Raw genomic sequence first — 20045 nt, forward strand, 5'->3', positions numbered from 1 at the left:
TTAAAACTGATACCTCATTGAAAGGGGGGTTAACTTTGAAATACTGTATGAATAGCCTTTATTTGGCCTGATTTACACATGCCTATCTATCCATCATGTGCTTAAAAGTTCCATTCCAGTATTTTATCTATGATGGCTCATTTAATCATGCAAGCCATCACTTGATGTTGCGGTCATCAAGTGATGAACATGCACGACAAGGCCAAGGAAGCTAATACTGTAGAAGTGCAAATTACTGTATCTATACATAGTATATCAATTAGACAGCTGAAAGCTAGTATAACCTAGTGGGTAGATGCGTTCACATTGCATCTAAACTGTGGCTTGCTGATCTCTTAACACTTTCATCTGTAGAATGGGGTGCAAATGCCCTGCTGTTCAAATTTGTTTTGAGAATGCTGGCGATAAGGATTGCAAAACTCTTAGCACATAAGAGCTCTATAAATGATTATAATGTATAAATAAATTGCAGCCCCATTGTTGACACTCATAGCAAATGTTCTCATGGTTAAACACTGCCACTTGTTCCTTTACAAAGAATGGTCTCCATATACACCATAAAGCAGTCTTGCAAACAAATTCACATAAGCTAGTAGTCATTTTCTCTTTTTTTGACTAGTTTCCCAGACTCCGTAATACCTGTAGCCAATTTGGGCCTGAAAGAAAAAACCAACTAATTTTTGTGAAACTTTCTTTACCTGGTCATGAGACAATTCTTGATGGCCATAGGCAACCAGCCAAGTGACTATATATAACCCTGCCATAAAGTAGCTTCTTGTCTAGTATGGCTACTTGATGGAAGGCAACAAAAGAGTATATGCAGAAGTGTAAAACATTTATTTTTTAAAGTTCCAAAGAGAACCAACTTTCTTAACAGAAATATACAATACTGTAGTTCAAAGTTGCTGTTGTATAAAAGTTACAAAATCAGTTTCTAGGTACGTGTTCTCAAGGGAACAATTCTGCTGTGGTAAGAGGCTTTGGAACAGTGTGTTGGCTTAACACCTCCTATAGACAGAAGGCACTGCCTTTAGTTGTTAGATATACCTGAGTTGGCCAGTAGTGGAGAGGAAAGGAGTAAGAGCATACTGGGGGCTGCAGATTGTAAAGTATTTGCGTAGTATCTTCTTGCAGCTACGGAAGGATCAATCTACTCATGATAGCATCTTATTAAAAAGAAAATGCTGCTGAAGTCTAAGTTGGCATCCACAAACTCCAGCGTGCCTTTTCAAAAGCATTAAGGACCACTCCTGGGGCCAATAGCTGGGCATCAGTGTTTACAATACTCTATGACTAAGCTACACCATAGCCATGAAATTTCCCCCCAGATCTCAGCAGATCATTATGTACATAAGAAGTTCCCTGCTGGATCAGACCACAAGCCTATGCAGTCCAGCATTCTGTTCCCTCAGTAGCCAACCAGATGCCTATGGGCAACCCACAAGAAAAACACGAGTGCAACAACACTCTCCCTACTTGTGTTCCCCTGCAATTGGTATTCAGAGGCAGTAAATAGCCATCATGACTAGTAACCATTGGTAACCTTATCCTCCATTAATTTGTTTAACCCCCTCACAAAGCCATCCATGTTGGCACATCTTTTGGCTGGAATTCCATAATTTATGCACTGTGTAAAGAAGTCTGTCCTGAATTGCCCACTACTTAGCTTCATTGACTGACCCTGGGTACTAGTATTATGTAGCTCCTTAAGAATCTAAAAATGTAAGCAAATTAAACAGGGCTGTTATTCTGCAAGAAGCAGAAAGAGGCTGCCCCTCTCTCAATCCTTGGAAATTTTATTGGAAATAAGGCCCCTTCATTTTGATAGCATTTACTTCCAAGTTAAGTGACAAGCAAGCAACATAAGAGGCTCTCCTAGGACTGTCCCACTTCTGTTAGTTGGGTGAGACAACTGAATGCTGTCCATCAAAAATGCCTTGCTTATGCAATGTTAGCATGGCAAATTGAAGAGCTGCCTTGCCCTGCCATGCTACTTTTCTGTGTTTGGGGAGGGTGTTTAATTGCATCGGGGAACATTCTAAAGTAGTTCAGTCCTGAACCAGCTATTAGTGAAATACGTGCCCTACGCTTACTTCCGCTTTCAGGTGTCTTATTTTCCTGTGGCAAAGCACAGGGGCGGCACTCCTTGCCTTTCCAGTTAAGCCATTTGTGGAAACAATGCATATTATTTTTAATCTAATAATCTGTTACAAAAGTATTTCCACTCTGGCTTTTTAAAAACAACAACACAGAAGTAGTGAGTATGGCAAAAATGTGGAATTCTCTGTTGTTGGTTGTTACTGGAAAGAAAACAAGCACATGAATGAAGCATTTTTCTTTGATTTCAGAACAGTGGTAAAGTTGTTCTGACACAACTTGTGTCATAGTGACGGCCAGTAGAGCAAATGGGACTGCTGAAAGCATTATAAGGGGGTTACAAGGCAGCAAATTGAAATGGAAATTGTGCTTTGATTACAGAATCGCCTTCCCTCAACCAAAGGGCAAACTGAGATCAGCTAAGGAAGAGATCGTAAAATAACAAACTGCCACATGCAAGCTGGAGAGAAAGACAGATTCTTAGTGCTTGTGCTTTTAGAGTAAACAAGATTATCATCAGGCTGGTTTTAAACCATTGCCTTTTTGTTTTTAGGTTGCATACATTAAAATGGAGCATATAAAAGAAAGCCCTAAGAGAGAACAACCCTGTGTCAAATGCCAGTCCAGTTTGCAACAGTGATTAATACAGTTCCCTATTTAGTGCAATACAATGGGAGCAGCAGTGGCAAAATGCGACCATTTTTTGTACCCCTCCCAGCTCCCCAATTTTAAATACCGCATGAGAACTATCAAGGGAGCAAGTTATATGTTCTATGTACAAAAAGTGCTGGTGGGGGGAGGCATTAAAAATAATTGTAGCTTTTTGTTATGTGAAGTTTGCTGGTGCAGCGAGTCAGAGCAGAAATACAAACTCTGCCTCTGGGCAGCATGAGCCGGTGCAAGCAACCAACTGCTCAATCTGCAACCTCACTGTAATAGTACTTCTGGGCTGCATGTGTCATTTTCCAGTCGGCGGCCCGAAACTCAATGATCTCAAGCAGGAGCAGCTGGGAAAGGGAGGTAAGACCCTCCTGCAGCAGGAAACCATCTCGCAGGAGGGAAAAGAGCTCATCCATCCTTTGGGTGTTCATCTTCTCAAGCTGTTCACCAATGCGGTGCAGCTGCAGCACAAGACAGTCAACCTTAATGGAAGGAAATAAAAATGCTTCTGTAAGAATCCAGTTTTGTAAAGGGGGAGTATTGTCTGCTGCATGAACTTACGCTGGCATCACTAAATCAGAAGAGAAGGAAGATGAGAAAGTAGGTACTTTTTAATCATACAAAAAAAGTATTTTATAGTGCTATTGTGCATGGCACTTTACAGAGGATGGAAGCTTCCAATCAAAATTTGACAGAGGAAACAACGGGAAGGGGTCGTAGCTCAGTGATTGCATGCAGAAGATCCCAGGTACAATCTATCCCCAACATCAGGCAGGGCTGGGAGAGACTCCCTGTTTGAAACCCTGGAGAGCTGCTGCCAGTCAGTGTAGATGATCCTGAGCTAGAGGGACCAATGGCCTGATTCAGTAGAAGGCTTCCTATGTTCCAGTGTAACAGAGGAAGGGAAGCAAACTTGAGGTGGTGTCAATGCAAAGAATACGGAACTGTTTCGGTTCCAAGTCTTTGAGTATGGACCAGCAAGTGACTAGCAGCCTCTGGAAAGATTGTGTGTGCTAAATATACATCTGACTGTTCAAAACCTTCCTACCTGCATAATAATTAACCACTTACAAAGCACCACGTGTCTGTTCTTTCAAAACAAAAAGAACACATTACATATACTTCCTGTATAGAATCTGAAACTGAACTTTAGTACTACAATACATCTGAGGTCTCAACTGAGTTTGATTTAAAATGTAAATAGACTGCCTTCAAGTCGATTCCTACTTATGGTGACCCATGAATAAGGTTTTTGTGGTAAGGGGTATTCGGAGGGGGTTTACTGTTGCCTTCCTAGTCAACATATACAGGCATACCCCGCTTAATGTTGCTTCATTTAACGTTGCCTCGCTATAACGTACATGCTCCATACGCCACCATACCCAGCTTAACGTTTGCGTGCTTCGCAATAATGTATACTTTATTGGCATGACGCCGCTGCCATCTAGTGGTGATTGCGTGCAGTACAAGTGAAGACAATTGCTTCACTTAAAGTAGATTTTCACTTAAAGTATTCTCTCCGGTCCCACTGCGAACGTTAAAGCGGGGTATGCCTGTATATCGCTTTACATAAAAGAAGTCCTGCAGAGATTTTACTGGGATAATGCAATAAAAATCCACTAAAATGAAACAAATATACTAAGAGTGTTCAGCTGCAAAAAAATCACCCAACAGCATGGAGCAATGTAACCTGTTGTTCATTTAAAAAAGGCTGATTCACTCACTAGAATGGGCTCTCACATCAGTGTAGGCCTACTTGCCTTTGGCTTACACTTCTTCACCTTTCTCCCGGTTTGTGAGAGTATGGCCTCAAGATCCGTTTTGTCTTCCACACTAATTAATACCACCCTCTGCATTTATTCTCCTAAATCTACCTGAAATTCTGCAATCTGTATAAATGTTCTCCAGAAGATTGTTCCTTGCTCCTTTAGTTTAAAAAAACTCGTTAACTCCTTTCAGGGTTATTTAATGAACGATTAAAAATAGCCAATGTTTAACGACACATTCTCATAACCATGTTTCTCCACCTTAATTAGTGTGAGCAGCAATCCCTTTAAAAAAAATCACAAAAGAGCACTTAAAAGATTAAGGGGAATTTAGCCTGGATAACACAATAACTTGGATGGGATCCCATTTTCTGACATAAAAATGACCAATCACCAATTATCAAACCAGAGAAGCTATTTTGCAATCATATTGCAAAATTCCTGAAGAAAACTCTAGTGATCCCATAGGTCAACCACTCCAAAGTCAGCAGCAGGTAAAGTATTTGAGAAAGCAGTCCTAGGACCTAGTAGGTGCCTCCATTTCCAGCCTTGAAAGGCTTTAGGTGTTTTCAGCAGTATTGTGACATAGGCTGTAGGCAGCAAGAATGGTTTTTCTGGCTCTGTTTTGAAGTGACTCTGTCCTCAGCTGGACACACCTCCTTTCCCCACTGCTGACTTCAGACCTTTCAGGACCACCCATAGCAAAGTGTTGGGCCAGTCACTGTCTCTGCCTGAGCCTGCAGCAAAGTGTTTCTATTGGTCACACCTGGAAGGCATATGGGTTGATCTACCAGTCAGTTGAGAAATCTGTCTGAAGTTGAATTAAAAAAAAATGCACTCCAGCTGATCTGATCAGGTTTTAGAGTAAAAAGGGGTGGAGTCTGATTGGTGTCATATGCCGTTTTGAGAGGTAGAGCACAACAGTAACTATGCCTTAGAATTGGGACTGAAGCAGCAGCAGTACTTTGTTAAGCAATTCCCTTCACATCCCACAATAGCCACTACCTCCAACTTCAGCTGGTCCTAAGCTGCCTTATGTTACTACCCAGGCTACTTGGCTCTCTTAGAGCTTCCCCTAAAGATTCTGCAGCTAAAGCCCTATAGCAGGAGTGGGGAATCTCAGACCCAGGTGCAAATGTGGCTCTCTCTGTCTGGCCCTTGGAACTTTCCTCTGGTCACACCTCCTCACCAGCCCTGCTTTGCGCCTCCTTGAATGTTTTTGTCTGGCTGGAATGTGCCTTTGAACTCTGACAATGCCTATTGTTTGCCTGGATGGAGCATAGAGAGGGGTGTCAGAGAGTGTGTGTAGAAACTAGCCTCCTAAACAAAGGGAAAATTTACATTCAGTGTTCTGCTGACTTTTGCCTCTGCCCCCACCCACACTGGCATGTGGCCCCCAGAAGGTTGCCCAGAAGGGAATGCAGCCCTCAGGCTGAAAAAAAAGTTCCTCGCCTCTGCCCTATACCTTGTCCATCTTTCAATATTCTTTCACAGCTGCATTCTCACAGGGCAAACTGTTCTTGTCTCTGTTGTGTCTCCAGGGCACTCACCTCTTCCTCTTTCTGCAGGCTATCTGGCTGTGCCAGTTGGAGTAGGCAATCGTAAACTGGGTTCACCAATGCCATCATAGGCATGTTGTTGACCTGTTAATGGGCAGATGGACTTGTCAATTGAAGTTTAGAATCATTAGTGAATTGTTAAATGCTCCCTGCCTCTTTTTTTGGGGGGGGGGTGTAAAAATTCCAGAAGACTAGCTGTGTTAACCCTGTTGAAATAAGAACAACTAGAAGCTTCTGTGGCACCTTAAAGGCTACCACAAGTATACTGTGGCATGGCTTACAGCCGTTCTGCATCAGATGCATGGTTATAAGGCACCTGATGAAGCAGATTCTTGCCTTCAAAACTCTTCAGGCATTCTGAGTAAACTCATGAAGAAAGCAAAGGGACCATACGTGCAAGGCCTGCTCCCAATATCGCCATCCCCGCAGAAGATCTTCATGCATTGAGTGCAAAGGTCTGAAAGGGGCTTCTGGCTGCATTCAGCAGAACACAGTTAGATGCCTCTGTGCATTCAGGAGCTCAGACATTCCTCTTGGGTCTGAGGAGTTTGGGTTGGGGCTGGTGCATGCACATCCATGCCTTCTATACACTTTGCCCCACGTGTTGTTCGAATGCCCAAATAAGGCAAAATTTAAGCTATACTATTCTTGACAGTGCCAAAGGATGCTTTGTTATTTTTGCTTTTTAAAAAATAAATAAATAAATAAATAAAATCAGCAACAGTAGCTTCCCCTAGCAGAGCCACAAAATAAATAAATTCTACATTTATTCAAAACAGTAAATCTGATCTAGACAACAGTAAGGGCCAAACTGCACATGAATGAATCCCCATGGCAGGCCAGTTCTGTAAGATGTCCTGCTACAACATCTAGACTAGCTGGCTGTAGGAACCCTTTGGATTGCACGGAGAATTCCTACACAAGTGACAAATAATGCCAGGAACATCCTTTGTTACTAGAGAGGGAGTCACCTCCTCATCCTCAGTATTGTTAAAAGTTGTGGTATATCACAATCTACTTTCCCTTTGTAGGCAAAGGCTGCTGGTACCAGCCTGAGTGATGTGCAACAGCCTTAACCTAAGCTAGGAGTGTCATCAGGTGCTGTCAAGGACAACACAGGCCCTTCTTTTCCTCTCTGGAGTACAGGGCAAAGCACAGTAAGACCTTCTACCTGTTGGCAGAAGCTGGTAGTAGCAAATTAGTTTCCTTCTCCAGCATTCCAAAACACAGAGAAGCAAAGTCAATAACATTTATTTGGATGAAGATCCTCAGTGGAGGGCTTCCTGTGGGTGCCTCAACCATTTAAGGCGAGGTGGGGGGCTAAAAGCGAGAGGGCCTGCTCTGTTGTGGTGCCCCAGTTGTGGAACACACTTCCCAAAGAGGTTTGCTGGGTGCTTACCTTTTGGTGCCAGGCAAAGACCTTTTCATTTCCCCAAGCTATTTAGATACAGTTTTAATTGTATTCACGGCTTTATGTTGCTTTTGCAATTTTATGGACTTTTTATTATAGTTTGCTTGTATTTACACCTTTATTGTTATCTCTTGTAAAACCACCCTGGGAATATGATTGAATAGCAGTGTAGAAACACCTAAAACAAAGCAAACAAATAAACATATTCCCTCAGTTATGAGAGTAACACATGAACCAGTCCTGGGTCTGGGTCCCATACTGACTCTGAAGGTTGGTCTGGAGATATTTGGGTTGTAGTACTTTGGTCCCATCAGTGCAAGGATTTCCGCTTGTGCAAAGGGACTTCCCCCCATGCACCCTACATCTGTTCTAGGGGTTCCCCCAACCTTCCAAAGCAGATTTCAGAAGGCAGCAGGGTGCACACAAGAGGAGGAGAGGGGGGAAGTCCTGTTGCGCATTTGGAAATCCTTGCATTGGCAGAGCACATTAGCTAAATAGTGCCCATTGAGGCAAAGAGAACATTTATTGTCAGCAAAGTTACCTTACCCTCAGGTAGTCAAAGACGTTACAGATAAAAGTGACATAGCAGATCCAGGCCTGGAGGGAACGGGCTCGCAGTTCATCCCGGTTCTTATACTCCTGCTGAAGTCTGTTGAGGAGGCCCCGCCGAAAGACACTCTGGCCCACCTGTTTGCTCTCCGCCTGTGACAAAGATAAAGATGTGAAGCCCAGAAGGATGGCGTGTGTGCAATCGCAGCTGCTGCAGCAGCAGGCTGTCTTGCTGATCTCTTTCTCTCTCTCATGCTTCAGAACCCACCACTGTGCAGAAAAAGACCTGGCATGACAAAGGAGACTCTAGGGGCAAAAAAGGTTAGAGGGAGGCAAAACTGAGTTGGATCTCTCATGAGTTTTGCTCACCGCATCTGGTCTGTGATTGAAGGGATAGATTCACCTGCTTACCCTCTCAGCTGGGCTGGATACCCAAAATATTCAGCAGGGCAGGCCAACCAAGCTCCATCTGCAGGAAAGGAAGCACGGCTGGTGGTACAGCCAAGATGAACAACATGCACATCTAGAACGGCTTTTATGCAACCTACAGGCTCCTTTTGTATATCGATAACATATATATATACACGCACACAAACACGTGTGTGAGTCTGTGAGAATGAGATAAAGTGTATATAGATATATGTGTGTGTGAATATGTGAGTGTGTGTGTCAGAGAGTGGATGTATATATATGGGAGAGAGAAGATGTGTGTATGGGTGTGTGTAATATCAGTGAGTGAGTGTGTGTGCACATGTGCACGCACATATGTATCCCTCCACTTATGGAAGGTTCTTTGCTCCAGTGAAGGCTTCTGCAAAGAAAAAGGAAGTGATTCCTGCAAGTTTTCCCTTTCTTCTGCAGCCCCTTGCACTACCTCCTATGGAGAGTTCTCCAGCCTTCTGGAGTAGATTTGGGAGGGAACAGGGAATCAACAAGAGGGAAGAGGAATAAGCCAAAATCACTTCCCCATCCATTCACAGAAGTGTCCACTGGATTGAAAAGCCTTCTGTGAGTAGAGATACACAACTCATGTATATTATATATATAATTTTATTTAAAGTTAGGTTCTTGCTTTAACTATTTTTTTCATCAACGATACAAGTCATCTCCTCCCCCTGACCTCACCCACCTATGTCTTATCCTTCTATCAGCCACAATGGAAATATAGAACAGAGGGAGCCAGCAAAAGAGAGGACTGGGACATCTAAACAAAAATCTTTTTAGAAAATATTTAAGACCTCACTTTACATTGTAAAACAAGTTTTGAGCTCTCATAGTAGAGAGCATAATATTGAAGACATGATGGCATCCCATTGGAAAGGTACCATACGCAGAAGGCAAATTATAGAAGACTGTTTTCAAATCTCATGATTTCTAGTCATAATTCATGTTTTTTAAAGGTTTATAACAGTTTTGCACTTTGGGGACTACTAATACCTGGAGGATCAGCTAACTGACTAGGAGATAGTGGGATATGATTTTTTTTTAATCACTTGCAGCAGCATTAGCTGCTGGGCCAAGTTTAAGGTCTTATTATAAACACATAAAAGCCCCGAACAACTTGGGACTAGGTTACCTGAAGGACCGCTTGCCCAAGTATGGACTGATAAGATCACTTAGATCATCTAGAGAAATTTAACGCAATATCAGAGAGTGGCAATCCCAAAAGGGTAAATTTCTGCTGTTGTCCCTACACTTTGGAATGTCTTTTCCTCTGCCTTATGTGAAGCATCATCAATTACTTGCTTCAGATGTCTAGCAAAGACATCTTTTTCTGCAGGCTTTCCCTGAGGCTGGATCCTGTATCACTGGATTTCTATTTTTATATTGTTTATTGTTTTATGTTGATTGTTTGTGCACTGCTTAGAATTGTTTTAAATAAACAAAACAAATTGAAAATTGTATTATTTATATACAAATAGATTTTGCAGAGTAACTGCACATGGTTGACAGTGCTGAACAAACAGTATGAGTTTTCAAAACATGGCTGCTTAGCCTCCCACCTGGATGATGGTGTAGCATATGCGCCCGGCTTCTTTGCTGAATACAGAGTCTTTGAGGGATTGGTCCACAATTACATTGGCCACTTTCTCCAGATCTACACTGCTGGGGTCTATAGAAGAAAAGGTATAACACTCTCAATAGTGGCTTAAAACAGAGGCTTAAAACAGATATATTTGCATCACGCTGGATTTGTTTTAAATTGTGCAATGATACTTCATCACTAGATTCCTTGATTTTTTGCTGGATGTTTACTTCATGGATCAAAACTGTCTCCATAGGAATGGTGATGTACAAACCTTTCCTCATCCCAAATCTTCTGTAAGGAAGAGCATTTGCTATTCCATTTCCAAGACAGGAGAAACCTGAGACCAAGAAGTGATCGATATGCTAAAGACCACACAGCTGATTCCATAACTGAGTTGTGTTATATTTAATTCAGTTTCATTGATCCCAGAAAAGGAAAGTTGGGACCTGGAATTCCAACAAAGAGCCTAAGAATTCTAACAAAGTATTTTCAGCACCCTCATTAGACACAATTCCCAGGAAACTCTGGAAGAAACACTAACAGTTAACCAGTTGCAAAATCAGTTTACATTTATTTAGGTACTTAAAACATGTAGGTGCTGCTTTTCATGTAATTTTTTTTAAAGCAAAAAAAAAAGTAAGACAAATGTAATGCAAGACAAAATGGTTTGCTCTGAAAACCTAGAGGAGAGGAATCATCCACAAGCTTGCCTGCAACATTCAGAGGAGCAATCCACAAACTGCTCCCTCCCCCCCCCCCCCATAAAAGGGAAGACGCCTCTGCCTGCCAGCCTCCTCCCGATATGCTGCAGGCTAGTCCCATCAGTTTCCCCACAGGCAGACACTGAGACCCCTTGGAGAATCCAAGACAGCTGAGATGCCCAGTGGCTTGAGCCGCCTGGAGGATGCATTACTGCTGCTCAAAGGAGGAGCCAAGCCCTGCCCGCTCCCCAACCATGGGCTCTGTGCCAAATGAACTCTTTCACACCTGCAAACAGGTAACTTCAGAAGAGGACATACCTGATGCTTCCAATGCATCCTACTCCACCTTGTTACCCAAAATGTACCCCTTTCTTTCTGGTTTTTACTCTGTGTGCCACCTTGTGCTTTTTGCATTTCCCAGGAATGATGCATGCAGCTTCGCTGCCTATATCTTAGCTTGTTGCTTCAAACATTCCCTAATCTGTTCTTATCCATTCAATGTTTGGGAACTGATCCTCTATACCAGGCTTCCCCAATCTACTGCCCTCCAGATGTTTTTGGACTACAACTCCCATCAGCCCCACCCAGCGTGGCCAATGGTCAGGGATGATGTGAGTTGTAGTCCAGGAACATCTGCAGGGCAACAGGTTGGGAAAGCTGCTCTATACAACTGCAAGTCAGGTGCCATCTGGGGTCTATGGGCTCTGTCTCAATAGTAATCTTCTATATCTGTCTCACTTCCTCAAAGCTGCCAAGAATCTGCTCTCTATGCTGAAGGCTGAACTGGGACAGCCATGTGCATGCCTTATCACAGTGTAACAGCGGCTGTTGGTACAAACCTGCCTGGTCTCACCTGAAGTCAAGAATGCAGCAGGAGACATTATCTTGCCAAACATTTAAATCAGTTCTTAACAGTGTAATATCCAATACATCCTCTGTTGGAAGACTAGATATTAAATTGATTTATGTCACTGGGAGATGGAATAGGAACTTGCTCTATCCACTCCAAAACAAACACCCCAAAGTAAAACAAAGTAACAACAATCACAGTTTTAAACTCTATACTAAAACAGAAGGCATAAAACATCCACAGAGGACCAAGACATTGGGGAAGGGCCATAGATCAGTGGTAGAGTTTCTGCTTTGTATGCAGAATGTCCTTGACTCAATTCCAAGCATCTCCAGGAAGGGCTGGGAAAGACACCCTGCTTCTGAAATCTTGGAGAGCTGATACCAATCAGTGTAGACAAAGCTGAGTTAGATGGTCTGATGGCTTGACTTGGTATAAGGCAGCTTCTTACGTGCCTATGACATAAATGATTAGAAGCTTGGAAAAACAGAACTCTCCTAGCCTTGTGTTTCAAACTCAAGGAAGTAGGTCCCAAATGTGTGTCTCTGAGGCGGGTATTTCACAACTGGGATATCTCAGAATAGGCTCTAGTTGCCACCCCTAAAACCTCTGAAGGCAAGACCTCCAGAGTAGCATCTCTGAAGAAGAATGGGCTCCTACTGGGAGGAAGGAAGGGACAAGACCGAAGTGTTACTGGTGGGGGATAAGGGAAGGTTGGGAAACTTTGACCTGGTGTTTAATGGGGTGAGATTGCCCCTAAAGGACCAGGTCCGCAGCCTGGGGGTCATTTTGGACTCTCAATTGTCCATGGAGCCCCAGGTATCTGCAGTAAGTCGGGCAGCCTGGTACCAACTTCATCTGGTACAGAGGCTACGACCCTACCTTCCTATACATCTGCTTCCACGAGTGATACATGCCCTGGTCTCCTCTCGATTAGACTACTGTAATGCGCTCTACGTGGGGTTACCCTTGGAGACGGTCCGGAAATTGCAGCTGGTACAGAATGCGGAGGCACGCTTAATAAAGCAAAGCCGTCGCCGGGATCATGTCACCCCAGTGTTGATGGAGCTACACTGGTTGCCAGTTGTATACCGGGCCCAATTCAAGGTGTTGGTATTAACCTTTAAAACGCTAAACGGTTTTGGCCCAGTTTATCTGAAGGAACGCCTCCAGTATCACCAAATATGCCGCCAAACAAGATCGGCCTCACAAGACCTTCTCTCGGTCCCACCGGTGAAAACAGCTAGGCTGGTGCGGACCGGAGAGAGGGCCTTCTCAGTCGTGGCACCCACCCTCTGGAACTTGCTTCCTTTTGACCTTCGACATGCGTCCTCCCTGATGGCTTTTCGTCGAGCCTTAAAGACCTTGTTATTCAGGCAGGCCTACGGGATTTCTGGAGTGGGTTAGGCTATTATGTTGTATTACTAACGGGTGGTTTAGATGTATTGTTGTTTAATATGGTGACTGTTGTATGAATATGTTTTAAATTGTATTTTATATTGTGTAAGTCGCCCAGAGTGTCTGTTAAGCCAGACAGATGGGCGACTAACAAATAAAATTTTATTATATTTATTATTATAAAAATCAAATAATAAATTCAAATCAGAGCACAGAACCCTTCATGATGTTAGAAGGCCCCCAACATCTTCAAATTCAGCAGTCTCTCCAGTGAATTATGCTTCATTCGTGTGGACAGGGAGGGGAGAGAGGGAAGAGGGAAGAAACAGGGAGTGAAAGAGAGAGATGCTAACCTTTGAGGGCTGTTTTGAGTAGCTGCTGAATCTTGGTATCAAACGAGTGTATTTTATACTCTTCTTTGCCTGTGTCTCCCATCTCTCTCCCTCCTTCAGTGGTGTTAGGTCAGGGAAGCAGCTGAGTTAGTGGTAACTGTGGGGAGATAAGACATCAGACACTGACTATGTCGGGAAGGAAAGGAGTCCTGAAATGAAACTAAACCCCTTCATACCAAAGAAAATGTTAGAGCAAAATCTCTTCCAAAGAGGATGGCCTTTCTGCTTCCCCCTCTGGATTCTACCTGTTCTAGCTACAAGGACATTGGGATTTTGCACTATTTCGTCCCATTTGAGAGTTTAGGGAAGCACCTCCTCCTCCTCCTCCCCCCAAAAATCCAGCCTTTCCTCCCCACCCTGTTCGCTGCCAGACCAAATTAACTGCCACACCACTTGTGAGCCCAGAACTGAAAACTGGCCAACACATCATTGCTCACTCATCAGAATTCCACAGCTGTGACATGTGTTTTCACTGCAATCAGGAAAAAAGTGAGATAACAAAACAAGGGATGGTTCCAGGACAAAGACTTAGCAATCTGGAATCTATGCAAAAGGATGAGAGCGGGTATGCAAAAGAGAGTAACTATGCTCCCATCCTATTGGGTTCCCCATTAGCGTCTGTCATTCAAAAGGTCTTGAGCCTCCCTTCAAGCACCAAGTCCTTCCCATCTCTCAGTCCTTGGTTATATCTCATAACTCCTTCTTGATCTCAGTGTTCAAGCTCATCTGTCATTCAACCCTTCTGATGGGGATGGCCCATGGACAAAGCATGACGACATCAGGGACACCACTTGAGCATTTACACACAGATTAGTGGGGACTAAGGTCAAGATACAGCATGGTCCAAAGGCCTGCTCTTAAATACTTTCATGGTTATGACACAAGGGAGCAGAATTTTTTTTTAAAAGTTTGTTATGCATATATCAATATTTAATAATTCAGACAGCTATTTATTATCATCACGAGGATTTTACCCTGCCCTTCAAAAAATCCCCAGGGTTGCTTACAAAGTAAACAACAGCAACAGAACAGAACAATAAGAACTGCTCATCGCATGATACAAACTGCAGAAACAAAAAGCAGAATAAACATTCTTCAGCAGAGATAAGGCAGATTAAGTTAAAAAGGCTGGGTAAATCAAGTCTTCACCTAGCCCTGAAAAAGACAATGAAGTAAATCTGAGGAAAGGCTGTGTGAGGGGAAACATTCCATCAACCAGATGCCATCACTAAGGCTTTCTCCCCGTTAGCTGTATGCTGAACCTCCAACGGCAGGACCACCCAGAGAATGGCCTTCTTCATTGCATTATCTTACTATATGGGCAGGCACACATGGAGACAGTCCTTCAAACTATGCAGGACCTTAAAGGTCAAAACCAACACTCTGAATTGAGCTGTGAATGGACCAGGAGCCAGAGCAAATAGATGAATCACCAGTAGCATAATGTGATTAAAACCGGGCCTGGTCCCAGTTAGTCATCTAGCAGCAGTATCTTGAATTAAGTACAGTTTCAGAACGTACATCACCTTGCAGCAGTCTAATTTGAAGGATAAGAGAGAATAGATTCTTCTGTGAAGATAGGGTCATGGCTAGTGCAGAACCCAATCTGGTGAAAGGGATTCTGAGCCTCAGTGGCCACCAGCGACAAAGATGACCAAGAAGCACCACCAGACAGTGAAATATGTATAGTAATATTATCAGATTAATGCAGACTTCTTTTTGTGCTTTTGGCATGCACATAGTAATTCCGAGCCAGTTTCTCGGATATGCCTGCAAGTGACTTCTTCAAAAATCCCTGTTCACACAACTGATCTACTCACAGAACTTCAGAGGGACTAACTCATGCACACCTACTCCTTGGGCTCCAGGAACTGGAGAATCATGTTGCAACTCTATAATTCACAGACAAGGATCCATACAGGGCTTCACAGGTCCACTGTTATACCACTCATACAAAAACATTGCTTGGGTGAGCAATCGTTTTCTTTTCTGAAAATCAGCTGCCAGTACACGTCAGAACATTGGCTTGAGATATGGGCCTCATCTGCACTCTACATTTAAAGCACTATGATATCACTTTACAGAGCTACAATCCCCCAAGTGATTTAACAATAAGTCCCTCTGCCCAGGGAATTCTGGGAATTGTAGTTCTGTAAGTGGAACAGAGATATTCTCTATTAGGGTTACAGTGCAGATATGGCCACGTGTGCTCCTGAAATGTAATGACACAATATGAAATATCAAGTGGGGGACAGCAACTGTCCTCCTTGACACTGTTGTTGTCAGACCAAGCTGGGTTCCAAACTACTTCCCTAATAGTACAATTTCTGCACAGACCAGGGCAGCTACACAAACATCTCTGCATGGTTAACGGTAGTTATTATACGCAGAAGATAAATATTATCAATGTTTCAAGGGCAATAATTTCTGTACATGGCAACTGTCATTGACCATGTGAAAAGGGGATTGCTCTGGCAAACACAGAAACTGGATTTCCATGTGTGTTATGCCCTGGTCAAAATGTGAATAGATCAATGCCATACTAACACCTGCCCAGTTTATGTAGATACCAACTTAGCCACATCAGGGCCCCTAGTTCAGGGGAAAAGCCTAGGCACAATCCCAAGCATCTCCAGCTAAAAAGGATTTCAGCAAGCAAGGACTGGGAAAGGTTCTCATACTAGAGAGCTGCTGCCAATTAAGAGTATACCAGACTTTCCCAAAGTGGTTCCCTCCAGATTATTTAGACTACAGTTCCCATCCTCCCTGGCCCTTGGCACTGCTGGCTGGGGCTGAAGGCAGTTGTAATCCAAAACATCTGGAAGGGACCACATTGGGAAAAGATTGGAAGACACAATACTGGGAGAGGTGGAACAATGATCTGACCAGGGATAAGGCCTAGTCTAGGCCTCAGCAAAAGTCTCAAAGGTGGTTAACCAGTAGTCTCCATGATTCAGGATAAAGGTGTTGCTGCTTTTTGGTCTTGTCATTCTTGTCACATTGTCACCCTGTGGCAATTTCAGTGTGACGTATTCAAAAACTGTGGAGGGGATCCCAACCATAACCTCTCCAGGAGGCATACATGAGTTAGATAGGGCTCCTTCATACTACTGCTGGCCACAAGTCCTGTATACGCAGTGAGGGCATTCTGACCTTGTGCACATGCAAGGCTCATCCACATGTGCATGCCCAATCCCCTCAATCCTCCTTTTCTTGAGAGAGAGGTTTGCCAAGATTACCTGGGCCGAGTGTGCACTCCCTGTCACACAGCCCCGTCTACGCTTGTGGCAGAGGTACATACACAGTTATAACACCCAACTGCGTGCACAGGATTTACAGCTGCCAAATATGCAAGACAATCTAGGAATAGGAAGGGGGTGTATTTTGGACACAACCTGCCAAGGGCTGGTTGTCTGACTGTGTGCCACAACGGTCTGCCTCTCAGCCTAACCTTCCCCACGGAGTTGTGAGGATAAAATGGAGAATGGGGGGAGAGCCATGTATAGCACTTTGAGCTCCTCAGAGGAAAGGTGGGATAGAATCATCATCATCATCATCTGAACTTGGGGTGGCACGCACAGAAGGATTGCTTGTGCTAAATCCAGACAAAAGGCCAAAGCAGCAAGGGTGCGTGTGGAGTTGCTGCATCCATAGAGGTGATCCAGTGGACATAGTGTACTTAGACTTTCAAAAAGCTTTGACAAGGTACCTCACCAAAGACTTCTGAGGAAGCTTAGCAGTCATGGAATAAGAGGAGAGGTCCTCTTGTGGATAAGGAATTGGTTAAGAAGCAGAGAGTAGGAATAAACGGACAGTTCTCCCAATGGAGGGCTGTAGAAAGTGGAGTCCCTCAAGGATCGGTATTGGGACCTGTTCATTAATGTTCAACTTGTTCATTAATGACCTAGAATTAGGAGGAGAATTAGGAGTGAGCAGTGAAGTGGCCAAGTCTGCTGACGACACTAAATTGTTCAGGGTTGTTAAAACAAAAAGGGATTGCGAAGAGCTCCAAAAAGACCTCTCCAAACTGAGTGAATGGGCGGAAAAATGGCAAATGCAATTCAATATAAACAAGTGTAAAATTATGCATATTGGAGCAAAAAATCTTAATTTCACATATACGCTCATGGGGTCTGAACTGGCGGTGACCGACCAGGAGAGAGACCTCGGGGTTGTAGTGGACAGCATGATGAAAATGTCGACCCAGTGTGCAGCAGCTGTGAAAAAGGCAAATTCCATGCTAGGGATCATTAGGAAAGGAATTGAAAATAAAACAGCCGATATCATAATGCCATTGTATAAATCTATGGTGCGGCCACATTTGGAATACTGTGTACAGTTCTGGTTGCCACATCTCAAAAAGGATATTATAGAGTTGGAAAAGGTTCAGAAGAGGGCAACCAGAATGATCAAGGGGATGGAGCGACTCCCTTATGAGGAAAGGTTGCAGCATTTGGGGCTTTTTAGTTTAGAGAAAAGGCGGGTCAGAGGAGACATGATAGAAGTGTATAAAATTATACATGGCATTGAGAAAGTGGATAGAGAAAAGTTTTTCTCCCTCTCTCATAATACTAGAACTCGTGGACATTCAAAGAAGCTGAATGTTGGAAGATTCAGGACAGACAAAAGGAAGTACTTCTTTACTCAGCGCATAGTTAAACTATGGAATTTGCTCCCACAAGTTGCAGTAATGGCCACCAGCTTGGATGGCTTTAAAAGATTAGACAAATTCATGGAGGACAGGGCTATCAATGGCTACTAGCCATGATGGCTGTGCTCTGCCACCCTAGTCAGAGGCAGCATGCTTTTGAAAACCAGTTGCCGGAAGCCTCAGGAGGGGAGAGTGTTCTTGCACTCGGGTCCTGCTTGCGGGCTTCCCCCAGGCACCTGGTTGGCCACTGTGAGAACAGGATGCTGGACTAGATGGGCCACTGGCCTGATCCAGCAGGCTCTTCTTATGTTCTTATATGAAGAGGCAGATGTTTTTCCCCCTGAAACTGGCTAATAAAGCAGCCCTGAGAAAGAAGAGAGATTTTGAAATGTCACCAACCTGCTTTGGGTTTTATGCCTCCTCTTTCAGGAGTGGAGTTTAAGCTGCATCTTTACTTGGGAGAAAGAAAATAGCAGCCCCCAAGCCAGCCAGCCAGCCCCTCCCTACTTAGTTTTGGTCTCTGGTTCGGGTCGTTGGAGGTAGATCACAAAAAAGCCCACAGCCAAGAAGAGCACCAGCAGCAGCATGAAAGGCAAGCACTCAAGCATGGAGTGTAAATGTAGGATGGGCATCCTTCGTGTATTCGCCCCGCCACCAGCAAAAAGCGTCCAGCTGGCCAGAGCAGGCAGAAAGTCCTAGCTGCAGTTCTCTTACTTTTCACCAGCTTTTGATATCAGGCGGACACTCCTGGAAGACGGATTCTTTCCATTGCTGGCAAATCCGGAGAGTTTCCTCTTAGGTCATTTCCTAGCACGCTGAGCCAAGGGGGAGGAGAGATTATGACAGGGCGGCAGCGCCCCCTGCTGGAAGATTCAAAACCGGTTGTTAGGGGAAATCTGCTCGGGCCACATTTACAGCATACAGCTATTCCACTACAGTATTATTCCACTTTAAATAGGGATGGCTTCCCTGAAATAATCCTGGGAAGTGTAGTTTGTGGAGAGTGCTGAGAATTGTTGGGAGGCTTCTATTCCCTTCACAAAGCTACAATTTATAAAGTGGTGTAACAGTCCCTCTTCCTGGAGAATTTTGGAAATTGTAGTTCTATCAGGGGAATAAGGGTCTCAGCACCCATCAAAAACTACACTTCCCATGATTCTTTTGGGGAAGCCATGACTGTTTAAAATGGAATAAGTTTATGAGTGGAATAATTGCATGGTGTGAATGGGGCCTCTGTTTTGTGAGTGTATGTTTTACAAGAAACATGAGATCTCCACCAATCCATCCAACCCAGCTGCAAAATGGATGTGGGGGCAAGAGTGAGACCCGAAATGGTGTCTCAGAAGACAGAACCAATTACCTACTACAACCCATGACTCATACAGCTGGGGCAGCCTGCCATATTTAAGGGCAAATCTACGGCTGAGCTACTACACACCACAGCACAAAACCTTTAAAACCAAGGAGTTTGTTGTTGTTATGTGCCTTCAAGTCGATTGCGACTTATGGCGACCCTATGAATCAGCGATCTCCAGCAGCATCTGTCGTGAACCATCCTGTTCAGATCTTGTAAGTTCAGGTCTGTGGCTTCCTTGATGGAATCAATCCATCTCTTGTTTGGCCTTCCTCTTTTTCTACTCCCTTCTGTTTTTACTAGCATTACTGTCTTTTCTAGTGAATCATGTCTTCTCATTATGTATCCAAAGTATAACCTCAGTTTCATCATTTTAGCTTCTAGTGATAGTTCTGGGTTAATTTGTTCTAACACCCAACTATTTGTCTAAACCAAGGAGTAGAAGTGCACAAAGACCTGGTCAAAAGCAATCGATTAATATTGATATTTCACAAGTGAGAAACACTGAGGCCGAGATATAAGCAGAACAAAACTACCCCTACTCAGATGTTCAGTCTCATCACCCTCAGTGGAATTCACGCAACAAATGTAAACCACATTAAATGAATTTCCAGGAGAAGCAAGTCTT

General features: G+C 43.7%; 1 protein-coding gene across 2 annotated transcripts; it reads right to left on the minus strand.

The window, feature by feature from the left end:
- Window positions 1-816: 816 nt before the first annotated feature.
- MIF4GD (MIF4G domain containing) lies at window positions 817-18888 on the minus strand. Of its 2 annotated transcripts, none has more exons than XM_061616143.1 (6): window positions 18463-18888; window positions 13374-13509; window positions 10046-10155; window positions 8040-8195; window positions 6074-6166; window positions 817-3239 (listed from the first exon to the last, which is right to left on the minus strand). In XM_061616143.1, the coding sequence occupies exons 2-6, from the start codon at window positions 13453-13455 to the stop codon at window positions 3012-3014; spliced, it is 669 nt and encodes a 222-aa protein (XP_061472127.1). In that variant the 5' UTR covers window positions 13456-13509; window positions 18463-18888; the 3' UTR covers window positions 817-3011. The 2 variants fall into 2 exon arrangements, with proteins under 2 accessions (XP_061472127.1, XP_061472128.1); XM_061616144.1 differs by having other exon boundaries at window positions 18778-18884.
- Window positions 18889-20045: the final 1157 nt, after the last annotated feature.

The sequence above is a fragment of the Rhineura floridana genome, chromosome 3 (assembly GCF_030035675.1).
Source record: "Rhineura floridana isolate rRhiFlo1 chromosome 3, rRhiFlo1.hap2, whole genome shotgun sequence".
Taxonomy (NCBI): Eukaryota; Metazoa; Chordata; class Lepidosauria; order Squamata; family Rhineuridae; genus Rhineura; species Rhineura floridana.

Coding starts and splice junctions, on each gene's coding strand:
- MIF4GD (XM_061616143.1), bottom strand. CDS start 13,455: ATGGGAGACACAGGCAAAGAAGAGTATAAAATACACTCGTTTGATACC. Junction 10,156..13,373: donor ACTCAAAACAGCCCTCAAAG/GTTAGCATCTCT, acceptor TTTCTTCTATAG/ACCCCAGCAGTGTAGATCTG. Junction 3,240..6,073: donor GCCTGCAGAAAGAGGAAGAG/GTGAGTGCCCTG, acceptor CCTTCCATTAAG/GTTGACTGTCTTGTGCTGCA.